The 14075-nt window shown below is 33.8% G+C and overlaps 1 protein-coding gene across 6 annotated transcripts in view; it reads right to left on the reverse strand.

Moving 5' to 3' along the window:
• KHDRBS2 (KH RNA binding domain containing, signal transduction associated 2) overlaps positions 1 to 14075 on the reverse strand; it is a 636352-nt gene that overhangs the window by 525243 nt on the left and 97034 nt on the right. For all 6 annotated transcript variants that reach the window (XR_009354772.1, XR_009354769.1, XR_009354770.1 and 3 more), the window contains exon 2: positions 11487 to 11614. Coding sequence is in view for 2 of the 6 variants with exons in the window: in XM_059178344.1 (XP_059034327.1) it covers positions 11487 to 11614 (128 nt within the window). In the remaining 4 variants the exon portion in view is untranslated. The remainder of the gene's footprint in view (positions 1 to 11486; positions 11615 to 14075) is intronic.

The following is a 14075-nucleotide window of genomic DNA, read 5'->3' on the forward strand; positions in this document are numbered from 1 at the left end:
ACTGGTGTACACAATGAGTCACAGATTTAATCTGTAAAAATTCAATTATAGCAACATAGTTACATAAACTTCATTTCATAATTTAATGTCACATGCCAAATATTCATTTTTAATGAATGAATGTCAATCTATGACAGTCCAAAAATTTAAATCTCAAATTCTAAACATTTGAACAAGGAGGTGGAGAGAGTATGTGAGCAATGCTTTACAGTTCTATTTAAATAAATAAGGATAAAATTTAGTTTGTAAATGAACATTGTAGATAACATTTATGCACAAGTTTTTTTCTCTTCTTCAATCTGATTAAATGTCTATGTGACTTTAAACAGTTTAATTATCTGTGCATCAATTTTTTAAAGATTTTATTTATTCATTTGACAGAGAGAGGAGGGAAAGAGCAAGAGAGCACAACCAGGGGGAGCTTCACAGGAGAAGCAGATCCCCCGGGGAGCAGGAAGTCCAATGCGGGGCTCCATCCCAGGACCCTGAGATCATGACTGAGCTGAAGGCAGGCACTTAATCGACTAAGCCACCCACGCGCCCATGTGCCTTAATTTCTTTCTCTGTATAGTACATATTCCACAGAGACACTAAGTGGATTAAATCAGGTAGTACTATAAAATCACAGATAAAATTGCTTGATACACAGTAGTCAACAAATAAAACTTTTATTACCCTCAATTTAATCATTATCCCCTTTCATTCACTTTCTCCCTATTTTTATGAATGTCTTAATGCCTCCCTTTCAGGAATGGTATTACAGAATTCTCAGGGAAAAATTCCAATTATTTGTGTCACACATATACAGAGCCTATTACAGAGTAAATGCTTCCCCACCAAAAAGATTGTTACTGAGTGGAAAAAAAAAAAGAAGAAACTAATTTTTTCTTAGTGATGATACTTTTGCAAGCTTATACCATGTACTGATACAAGCCAAATATATAGATATATTCTCAAGCATCCCGGGTGAAACTTCATGGCATATCATTATAGTCATGTTGCAGCTGAAAAACATTGAGGACGAAGGTGTTATGGAACTTTCCACTGCCATAGCTGAATGAAGGTGGAGCTGTGACTCACACTTAGTTAGGTCTATCTGGTCCAAGATTCTATTATTTTCCCAGTACATTATACTGCCTCTTCACAGCTCTCTTTAGCCTCTCAAAAATGCTACATCTTAATATATTCTTACAGATTTCTTTCCAGAAACAAAGAGGCCAGACCTAAAAATTACCAGGTTGCAAAAATCTCCATATAAAGTAAAGCTTCTCTATTGAGAGGACTTGACAGTAAAATAAACATTCCTCTGATCTTTGCTCCTCTCAACCCTCCATTCCAAATACCCTATCCCTCCTTCTCTTACCTGCTATGTTTGTTTGTTTTTTTTCAAATAAGGCCTATTTTCTCATATCTCTGTCTCCTTTTCAAAGGGAAACTCTTAAAGACAATCTGACCTCAGGTTTACATTTAAACTAATACAGTCCCTAAGCTTTAGGATCTATCCCAGTACAAAGCCATATTGGGACAATTGTTTAAAACTACTATAAGACATCCTGAGATCCATAAAGGCATCTTTTTAATTTTCACATTTACAAGATAAATTCCAAGTGACCGCTATACAGTTTCAATAAATATCTCCTGAATGAATGAATGAACTGGAATTAATATTCAGAATTATGATATGGAAGCCTCGTAAGCTCTTTTGAAAAAGGTCAAATGATGTTCAATATACTGCACTTACTAAAAATGGATAATTAAATAATAAAACTGTAACATGATATTCAGAAATGACTTGAAATTAATTTCTGAGTTAACCTTTAACTTCATTTTAACTAGAAAATTTGGTTAAGTAAAATAACCGATTATCTAGGCATTAGACTTGAGTAAAATTTTCCCTCTTATTGCCTTCTTCTTGTACTTGGGTTCTCTCTGGCAAGATTAGAACAGCACTGGGGCTTCAATGAAGACAGCAATACTTGGGTCTCCTTGAGAGAAACTGTGATGTCACTCCTACAAGTGTGATAGGTCCCCTGAAAATTCTGTAAGAAGAGGCAAGAGGTGAGAATAGGGAGATCCTTGTTCTGGGTCGGCTGTATTTCCTCCAGAGAGAGTGTCCTAGGAAAGAGGCTATGAAGTTACACTACATTCATTCAGCCATTATTTATAAACCACCTAATTATGTGCTAGGCATTATTCTATGTGATCGAGAAAGACAAGGAGACTTGGCATTTTTTCATTTACATACAAATGTGGAGAAACCATAAAAATATCAAGTAAATTAGAAGGTGATAACTGCTATGGAAAAAAGAAAAACTAGAGAAGGGTAAAGGGAATATGAGTACTTGCATTGGGATAGATGAAGGAACTTGTAGGCACATAGAGGCTGAGACCATCAGAGTGATCCAGGTAAAAGAAAATGATGACTTGGGCCAGGGAAGTAATGGTGGAAGTGGTGAGAGCTATTGGATTCTTTATGTATTCTGAAGATAAGACTCCCAGATTTGCCTGACAGGTTGGATAGGATGTGTGGGAGCAAGAAAGGCATCAAGGAGGGCCCATGGTTTCTGTTCTGACCAAATAAATAAATGGTACTGCCAACCAGTGAGACATGTGGGGTCAGAAGAATATCTTTTGAATATGAGGCGTCCAGACATCTACATGGTGATGTCAAGTAGATGGCTCCATGTATCTAAGTCTTGAGCACAGGTCTTGACTGGTTCATCAGTTTATAAGGTATGTAAAGCCATGTCATAGGTGAGATGACCGAGGGAGTGTGAATGCACATAGAGAAGAGTACCACGGCGAATCCCTGGGAAACTTCCGCATTAAGTTGTGGAAGAGGAGAAAGAGCAGGCGGCTGAGAAATGAAACCAGTTTTATAACAGGAGATAAAAATAAATCTGGTGTCCAGAAGGCAAAAGAAGACAGTCTATCAGTGATACTTCAATTAAGACTGTGAATCAAGTGTTTTAAGTGAGATTTTTTTTATGATGCAGAAGCCAGAACCAGGACTAATGGCAACTTACAAGGATAAAAATTATATTTCAATGAGAAAAAAAATTCAAACAGCAACATCTATTCATTATTAGATCCAGCTGTTTTATACTATATTGAACTTTCTTTTTAATCACTAAAGGTATTCACAGACAGGCTGATGAGTATCACAGATATTCTAGAAATGATTCCTAATTGGGTAGATTAGACCATACGACCTATGAGATACACTCCAACTAATGAGTCTATTATTTCTGCCTCACTTAACACCAGAGGAGAAATACATCTGCTTTTCCATCTGTGGGCCTTTGCAATCTGAGCAGTCTGTGTCCAGAGTTATCTCAATGCCTCCTCATATTATAAAAAAGTGAATTATAACAATGGCTTAATGCAAAGAAGAGAAGCTTCAGTACAAACACACATGAATTTCAATGTTAATACTATCACTAATACATTGCGTGGCTTTATGAAAGCTCCTTAAATATTTTTAAACTTGGTTTCTTCTTCAGACTTTTATAGTATTCTTAAAGAAATAAAATAGCTCACTGTGCTTTGCGCAGTGTTTGATATGCACTGGATTCTTAAAAAAAAAAAAACCTTAATTCTCTAAGTGGGAGGTCCCAGATTTAAAGACTATTTTCATGTTTTAAAGTTAGCTGCTCCTGCAAACTTGAGTTCTAGAAAACATGCTTCATTTAAGCAACACTCTTACTGATAAACCAGAAAAAGAAATATATGATTTTTTTTCATCAAGACAAAATTTTTATTTGGTTTTGAAGATCATAGTAAATTTTGAGGAGTCATGTTTGGAGTCAAATTTTCTACTGTACGTTTCAAGATGTCATTTGCTTACATTATAATGATTGAAAGATATTCTTTAAAGAATTTTTTGTATCATTACCTATTCATTTGACAGAGAGAGAGTGAGAGTACAAGCACAAGCTGGGGGAGTGGCAGGGAGAGGGAGAGGGAGAAGCAGGCTCTCCAGGGAGCAGGGAGCACAATGTGGGTCCAGCCCAGGACCCTGGGATCATGACCTCAGCTAAAGGCAGACACTTAACCAACTGAGCCATCCAGGTGCCCCTAATTGAAATGTATTCTAATTTCACAAGAAGCTGTGAAATTAGAGTAGCTGGATATAAATCCTGAATTGGTCATTTCCTGGTAATGTGATTTTGGCAAGTAAGTTCCTCTGAGTCTCATTTTCCTTGTCTATAAGATGGGAAGGAATGAATTATTAAAACTTTTACAATGAGTTAACTATGTAAAAACTACAAAATAAAGTGTTTCACTTATTAAAAAAAAAGTCAGTGATCCTTAGCTTTTATGATTTGTTCCTCTGTTCTAGGAAAAAATTCTAAACAGAATTGTTTTTATTTTAATATGTTGTCATTAGCTCAAACTATTTTTAAAATATCTTTATTAGGAAAATAACATATTAACACTAATTCAAACAGCACAACCAGACTGCAGTAAAAAAGGGCCTCCTTCCTTTTACTTATAATCTAGCATCATATATATATATATGTATATATATATATATATATATACATATATATATATATATACAAATATAAATGTAAATATATTCCTTTTATACTCAAGAGGAATAAATTATCATCTTTTATACTTTTACTTAACAGTACTTATGTTTGTAAATATATAATTCTTAAATAAATTGCTAGATACCCAACTGCTTCTGAAAGTCTGTGCCTTTGTGATTTTCACTGATCTTGCAAAACTGCTTCTCCAAATGTCTGAATCTCAATGTTCTGAACAACAGGTTATGGAGTATTTTTTGCCCCATACCCTAACATCATTTTTGGTTATAATCAAACTTGTCAGTCTGATAGAAAACAGAATCATTTCAATTAAACAGTACGTGTGTGATAGCAATCTGTTGGTATCATCAACTTCTTGTGCAATTAGAAAAATTGAGTCCCTTACATCTGACGGAAATGAACATTCTATCATTTGTTTTTCAAATATTTCTCAAATAGTTATACCAGTTTGGCATTTTAATTGTGATCTTTAATTTTGGTAATCATTATTATCAGTTTTGCTTGTACAGAAGCTTTATGTCATAAAATATTTTAATTGTTGACTTATGGCTTTAGTATTTTTCCATCTTTCTTAAAAACCCATTAAATAAATTTCCTATAATATATTCTACTTTTTTTTTTTTGCATTTAATCTTAGACCAGTTGAGACTGATATTGGTGGAAAAGATGAGCAAGAGATTTAGTCTTTCTTTTCTTTTGCCTCTAAATGCTTCACTAGTTACTTTTCCAATATTTATTGAATAAAGGATTTTTTTCACTCTGATTACAAATATATACTTACTCTAGGATATATGTCTACATTTCATGAGGGCTGAGAAATCTGTTTTATCAATTTTGATCCTATCAAGTTTGATCCTATTGTAAAACTTTATCATGTTTGATCCTATTTTAAAATTCATTAAATTTTTAAAAGTATGTTTAAATATTCAGCCACTCTTACATCCCTGAAATAAAATACATTTGGGTGTAATTTATTCTGCTTGTACTGTGCACTAAAATACATTTACTGGTATTTTTGTGACATTAATTTATTATGATACATTTATATAACATAAAATTTACTATTTTAACTATTTTTAAATGTACAATTCAGTGGCATTAAGTATATTCACAGTGTTGTGCAACCATCACAACATCCATTTCCAGAACTTTTTCATCATCCCAAAGACAAATTTTGTATCCATTAAACAGTAACTCTTCATTTTTCCCTCTCCACAGCCCCTGGTAACACCTATTCCACTTTCCACGTGTATGAAGTACCTCATATAAGTGGAATCATATAGTATTTATTCTGTGTCTGGATTATTTTACTTAGCATGTTTTCAGTGTTCATCCAAGTTATAACAGGTATCTGAATTTCATTGCTCTTTAAAGTTGGGTAATATTCTGTTGTATACACACACACACACACACACACACACACCCCACATTTTGTTTATCCATTTAGCTTCTGAGGATATTTGGATTGTTTCTGCTTCTCAGCCATCGTAAATAACGAGGCTATGAACACGGGCACACAACATTTGGTAATGTCTTAAAGCTCCTGCATTGATACTCAAACTCAATTCTTGCAATGTTTTATTTTTTTGTGATATCCTTGTGAAATCCATATATATTTAAGGAAATTACTTATAAAATGATAGAAATCTAAATTGTGTTACATAATTTTTAAAAGATTTTATTTACTTATTTGACACAAAGAGAGAGAGGTCACAAGTAGGCAGAGAGGCAGGCAGAGAGCGGCAGGCAGAATCTCAACATATAGAGTGTTTGATTTCACATCAAATTCACTTGCTTCCATATGTCAATAATTCCTTCAAAACTAATAATAATATGGGAATCCATTAGACTGCTAATGTAGTCCCTTTTGATTTTAAGTGATCTTTCTTCTCTAGTCCTTTAAAGGTCTATCTATATGAGAAGCCCCTTCTACTGCGACAATGAAAGAAATGACAGAAGAGTCATCTGTGTTCTATGGGTGTGCAGAAACTCACTGAAGGCTTGCTGAATTAAACAAATGAACAAGGAAGTGAATGAAGAATGGTAAGATTATAGAGAGGGTCGTGAGGTGGAAGATCTTTTCACTCTCCAGGAGCCCTTGAGTCAGGATATAGGTTTACACATATTTCCAAAGGCACTTGCATTTTAATGATCCTTCTGAAGTAGTTTTCAGTTTTCCAGTTGAAGGTAAATGTTGAAATAACCTGGCAGAAATGAAACAACAGAGGAAAACAGACTAATGATCCTCTAAGAGATCTAGACATAGAAAGGAGAGATTATTTCGAGAAGTATGAGGACATATTTTGTGAGGCTGTGCTGAACCCATTAAAAAGGATGTGGAGAGAAGAACACAATTCAGGATTAGGAACACACGGATCAGTGTAACACGGAGACGAAAAAAACTTTAAGTACCAAATGGAAAATAATATTGAAATACATGGGATGTACATTAGTTAAAAGAAAGAGTTCTTGGAAAAGATGAGGACTAGACATAATATTACTGCAAATTTCTAAATTTTGCAAAAAACAGAGTTATTTCAGGTGCCATTCTACTAGAGAGAATGCAGTCCATAGCATTTTGGAACGTTTTTCTTTTTCATAGAAAATGTGAATCTGACTGTCATGTTATTTTCCAATTGAGATTTACATTCACAGGTGAGAGACTAGGTAACTGATATGAATGAAATTGAAATCACAAAGCCCGCATCAAATCCTCTCTTCCATTTCCTTTAGAAAAGTAAAAAAGCAATGCGATGCAATAGTCTCTGTCTGGTAAAGATAAAACAGCTTTAAGATGTAAGCTACTGAGTGGCTTTTGGAAAACCACATTGCTTAGAAAAATAGAGAGGTGTTTCCCAGATTGTAGGATGTGATATTGGCTCTGATATTCGGTCATAGTTTCCACAGCTAGTAATACCGGGTTTCCTCTTCTTAAAGTTATCTGATAATTACTTATTAAGTTAGAAAAAATAACACTCATCAAGAATTTGGATTTGGGTTTCATCTTTTGGAGCACAAAGAAAGAAACAAGCTCTGTGAGAAGACATGCCAGGTTTCAGAGACTGGTTCCAGCCAGGCACAAAGGCAGCCCCTCTCCCTGGGACTGAGCAGGGTAACCAAAATATAGGGCAAGTGTGGTGCTTTTGAACATCTTTGGAACTTTAATTTTCTGCATTAATCTACATAAGGAATTGATTTGAAAAGCAGCACTCAGTAACGTAGCTGCGTTTGATCTTAAAAGGGGCCAAATTTGGGGCCGATTTACACTCCTGGAGATCTACTGCTTTAAAAAGTTGTCAGCAACTCAAGTTGGGAAATAAAAAGTGGGCCTCGAGGCAAAATTAATTGAAGGAAAGGTCTGATGCATTTCAGAGGATTCTGAAGGAAACATCAAAAGATACTTTTAAAAGTCGTTGAGAGGTTCGATTGCTAAATAGGTATAGTTGCAAGCAACCAGCATATCCCATCCACTCATGGCCCACGCTTGTGAGACGCTGTCCTTTTGCATGTCTAGCGGTAATAAAACAGAATACAGCCTTAGCCACTTACATGTATCTTTGTTTCTTAGGTCCTATATGGCACTTGTTGGTGGAGGACCATAAAATCATGTAATTTTTCTTACTTCCAACGATAAATATTGTCTTCGTACCAAATTTGTACTCTAGCTACAGTTCTATTCTTTTCTTGGATATGTCATATAGCTCTGCATGTCAACACTAAATCATAACGCAATCTTTGGAGTCATTTTAAATAGTGATGAAACTCAATCTGCGTTTTTCCAATACAATAAACAATTAGATGCAAGAAGGCATGGCCAAATTTACTTGGACCGAATTTATAGACAACTCATTATGAGTTATGACCACTGCTTGCCCAACAGAGACTGTAAAATGATTCTAATATACATACCAGTTGGAAATGGTAAAATTTTTAAAAAGTAAGTGTGTATTAGACTATGAAATATAGTATGTGTGGATTTAAGAAGAAAGAATTCACATTAACGATGATGAGTTTTCTGCCTAAATCTCTCCAGGATCTTCTGTGTGAGTCTCTTATGATTACAGAGGGACATAATGCCACATGTCTCCTTGGAGACTTGACTATCAAGAAATAATTGCACCGATTCTGAAACATCTGCGAATGTAAACAATAGATGTGTATAGTCTATTTCTTGACTAATCCTGTTGCAAATGAAAAAATTAAAAACAAATAAGAAAAGCTGTTTATTATAATAATTTGATATGACATATTTTTCCCCAAATTGAGTGATTAAATGTAAGCAGGAGAGCTAGATAAATCATTCTTAAAGTGTTTGACAGTATTTTTCTATTTTCTGTAATTCAAAATCTTAAATGTCTTTCAATTCCTTGTGTTACTCAATTAAGTCAGCAAATTAACTTGATACTGGAGACTAACTGAAGTCCAATCTATCCAAAAAGGTCATGTAGTAAAGTCAGGATAAGGTCATTTCCTCAAGAAGTCCCATTCCCACACTAATTACCGGATCAAACAGACAGCAGGCATCAAGGGGAGAGAAGGCTCTGAGAGAAGTTGTGAAAAGTGGGTCTTTCTCCAATATACCCCCCTGAGGGATAAATCACTTTTTATTATAAAAGATTAAACTCTAAATCCATAAATACTGTTGTGCTCTGCTCAACAGTTCACAGCATCACACCACACCACATACTTTACAGCTCCCAAAAGTCCATCCAATACGACGCAAGCACAGTGACTGTAATCTTAACCCCACCACTATTTTTGTGAGAGGTGGGCAATAATTACTCAGCGGGAGGGAATCACCAGTTTTGAAATAAAACATGGTTTTCAGAATGTTGGTTTTAATTTGCTATACTCTAAAAGCAAACGAAAACAAATGTAGGTCAACTTGATAGATGATTCTGTTCCATTCCGTTTCTCAGTACCTTTTTCTGTAAAAGGGCTCTAAGACTTCTCTCACTGTGATAACTGGATGTATGAAATGCACATCCCTTTAGAAATAATTTAAAGTGATTTAGTATTCTATTCATCAATTAAAAATGGCAAATTTTCTAAGGCATAAATTGTTACTTGATAATATTCCATAAAAGTCCTAATCATTAGGAGCTCTCATTCCTCACATTCTTCCATATTTTACATGAATAAGTAATAAAAAATGTGAGCATTACTGATCAAGTTAAAAAATGTAATGGGTCCCCAAAAAAGTGAAGACTCTATAATAACAGCAAGCTCACTATCTCCATCTGCAAAATGAAGATATGTCTTTGAGTAATTCTTGATTTCCCAGTTACCTCATTTGGAAAATAAAAGTTTTATATATTCTGTGATTTCAAAAATTAGTCCCAGCTTAAACATTCTGTGATTCTAAATATTCAAGCAGGTACAATAACTTGCTAGTGAGATATGGTCTGTTTTAATACAAATAGTTTTGATATTTGATCATCTTCCTATAAATTGTGAAATTAAATCTCACACAAAAATTAGACAATATACAGTGTTCTTATTTCAATATTCATCATTATGCATCAAATATAGACTATGGCAATCTTCACTATAAAATCACTCATGCTGTCACTTGAAGAGCCACCAGGACTTGAAATGCCTTTCACACCTGGCTAACCTGAGTTGGTCAGAAATACAGAGCTGCATTTTATTGAGAAAGAGATACTGAGCCTGTCATTGGCTTTCCTATATCCAGAGAATAGACAAGTGTTCTTCTGAGGAACAGTATCAAGTTATATAAATATTTAAATAGATGACTTAGAGAGAGAATCTTGTACTTCATAATGGATTAATCAAATTCCTTTAAAAAGACATTGTTCTTCATACCCACATTTCTCCCACATTTCATTACTAAGTAAACATTTCATGTCCATTTCTTTGCCTAATTTAATATTCATAAACACATGATTATGAAATAAATTTAAAAATTTAATCGTAAAATATAAATCTACTGAATGCACCTTTCTTGCAATAGAGTAAATATAGCTTAAAAAAAAAAAAACACACACAAAAAACAAAACAGTTGCATGCCCAAAAACCTCATCTGAAAGTTAAATTTTACGGTTTGGTGGGCTGTAACAATTTATTCCTATTTGAAATAATTATAAACACAACATTCTACTTAATAATATTTACTAAAATTTATCATATTAGAAGACAATGGTAAACTAAAGCATTTATTTCTGTAATTTTTATTATTAAGATAATTACATGGTCCTTGTTTCAAATTCATTCTTCAGAAAGTAAATTACCAGCTTAAATCTGAGTTTCCATTGTTAGCATACTTAATTTATTTAACAAAGAAACTCTGGTTACCCATTGGAATCTATGAGTATAAGTAATGAAACCTTGCCATTGAATGCTATGTCATGATTCTGGTGATAGAAATCTTGTAGGAAAAGCAAATGCCTAGTGAAAAAGTACTCTCAAGACAACAGTATGATAATTATTTTTATAAATGAACCCTGACTACAGAAGATTAGAGGTTATAATTTAAGGATTTAATACAGACTAGATTACTTTCCTGGTTATAATTTCCTGTGGATTGGCTAATGCTGTATATTTGGTATCATTACTTCTGTTCTTTTTTATAGTAGGAATATATATTGTAACATGAACCAAAACATAATCAAGTGAGTATGTATATTTGGACAAATTGTTGAACAATTTACATGTTAAATAATAATTAAATATCTATTTATGCTTCCCATATTCATGGAATAAAAGTGCTACGGTCTTTAGGTGAAAACGGTTCATATCGGTGTACTTTCAAAGACTTCTCTTTCCTCTGTATCAGTATCATATATTTGTGTATATTAATATAATGAAATTTTAAATATTTAATTCATGAAAGACAATGAATAAAACATCAGGTCATATGTTTATCATTTTTTTCTTAATTCCATGAGAACAGAGCATATATTGCAGTACCTTTGGATATTGCTTGACAGGAATCAATACTCTTTCTGAGAGCTTTATGTTTTTGTTGCTGATGACATCAAGATATTTCTTTTCTTCATCTTCCTTTTTTCCATCAGAACCTTGAAATTTTTCAATTTCTGAAAAAAAAAAAAGAAAAAACAGTAAGCAAAAGGAGTAGTCATCATAAATATGAGTATTCTTATTACTTGACTTCTTAAAAAGAGATTTTGAAGACCCTTGATAGACTTGAAACATCTGTTAACAGCTATGGACGTGCTGCTACCATACATTAACATGACCTCTTTTGGGACACCTGGGTGGCTCAGTCCTTGAGCATCTGCCTTTGGCTCCGGTCAGGATCCCAGTGTCCTAGGATCTGGTCCCACATCCAGCTCCTTGCTCGGCGGGGAGCCTGTTCTCCTTCTGCCTGCCACTTCCCCCTGCTTGTGCACTTTCTGACAGGTAAATAAATATAATCTTTAAAAAAAGGGGGGGGGCGCCTGGGTCGCTCAGTTGTTGGGCATCTGCCTTCAGCTCAGGTCATGATCCCAGGGTCCTGGGATCAATCCCCGCATCTGGTTCCCTGCTCCACAGTGTGTTGGTGTGTGTGTGGGGGGTGGGGACTGCTTTACCCTTTCCTACTTCCTCAGCTGTGTTCCTTCTCTAGCTGTGTCTCTCTCTGTCAAATAAATAAATAAAAATCTTAAAAAAAAAAGTCCTCTGTCAACTTAAACTAAAAAATTAGCACTGAAGATGCGACTGTCTTCCATGAAGAAGTTAATTTTTAGCATCTTCAAACAAAACACAAGGAAAAATATATGCCCTTTAACAATAAAAAAAAATCTAAATGAACATAACTTTCCTAGGGACAATAAATAGAATAAAATATATTTTAAGGTTACATGTTTCATTTTTACTCGGGATTATTCCTACAAAAAGTTTGGAAAATAGTAATCATCCATTATCTAATTGGATAGTAAAGATAAATAGCATGTTATTTTATATTCTAACAAAACTTAAAGGCAATTAAAAAGGGGGTCACAGCAAAGTCTTTTAAAGGATTAAATCTGTAAATGCTATCATTCATATTCATCATTATGAAATTATCTGTCCGTATGTTTAAAATGAATCACTACTATTGCCTTATGAGACTATTCCCAAAATGGATATTTTCTGAGCAAATGTACAATACTTATCTACTCTCTCTTTTTAAAATTAGTTTATTCCAAAAAGATTCTTAAACCGCTACTGTGGGTACCACAGACAAAACAGAAAACAAAAAAGTCTCTGTTTTCATGGAATCTATATTCTGATGCAAAAAATGAGAAATTAGAAAATGAACACACACACACACACACATATATATATATATAAAAACATACACATGCATATTTATGTGTGGGGATAAAGAATAAATAAAGCTATTAAGACAGGATTTTTTGCTTGTTTTTTTAGTTTTATTAGATATAGGGCAAAAGCATTCTGTTTCTGTAATTTTGGAGTAAAAGAAAGGTGATGATACCCATTAAGTATGGAAATTCTCAATTCATGCTAATTTATATTGCATTTTGAACAATTATGTTTTACAGATCTGACTACTTCTGGAGGTAAAAGGAATACTGTATTGCATCTAACAGCTTTGTTCTTTGCTATTTTATTTGTAATTAGCATCTTTTCCAAAATGATTTCACATACCTTACATAAAATCCCTATAACTTTCCGGACGGAAATCTTTTAGCATACTATTTATTTGGCTCATGTGGAATTGTTAAAAATCTTTCTGAAGTAAGATTACATTGCTTCCTCAGATTGGCGGAATGAATGCCACACTGCATTGTTTGCACAAAGTCATTTACAATCACTTTTTTCAGGTATATGCTGTAATTTTCCTAAAGACAATTATCTTAAACTGTACTGCTTGAAAAGAAGCTATAGGCAGTATGTCTCTAATTTCTACTAAGAACAATGGCATCAGATTCTTACTTTTCTGTTCCAGATTATTAACAAGCCACTTTAACTGACTGTCTTTTTCAAACAAGCAGCATTCTCTATTCACGCTTTTCAATCCCTTATATAATTATTACATACAGAACTCTGACAACTGCAAAGATAGAATATTCATTCTGTCTTCTGATACTGACAGTGAACTTCTGATCACTGCCCTCTGCGTAAATGATCCTATCTCATACTATACTTCCTAGTTTTGCTGAGGCGATTGTAATGTGAGGCACACAGAAGAGATCAACTCAATCCCCACTCTACTAAACGTATGGTTTCCCCTTGTCACTCTGCCATAAAATAAACTGAATTTGTTTGTCATTATTTGTTCTCTAAAAAACTACTACCCTTGGCATTTTCAGATGTTTGTAATTTTATCAATCAGTGATTAATTCCAATAAATTTTCCATCAAGAAATGGTGCTGAATAAAATACCATTTCAACGCTTTTTCTGCTCATTTCTACACTTTCCTTTTAGAAATGTTGATACATCTTTTTGCCCTTCTGATACTTTCAAGGAGTTATCTTGTCTTTCTTGACATATCTACATGACTAATAGCTCATTAATTATATTTGTCAAATGCATAGTCATAGGATGGT

The sequence above is a fragment of the Mustela lutreola genome, chromosome 6 (genome assembly GCF_030435805.1).
Source record: "Mustela lutreola isolate mMusLut2 chromosome 6, mMusLut2.pri, whole genome shotgun sequence".
Lineage (NCBI taxonomy): Eukaryota > Metazoa > Chordata > Mammalia > Carnivora > Mustelidae > Mustela > Mustela lutreola.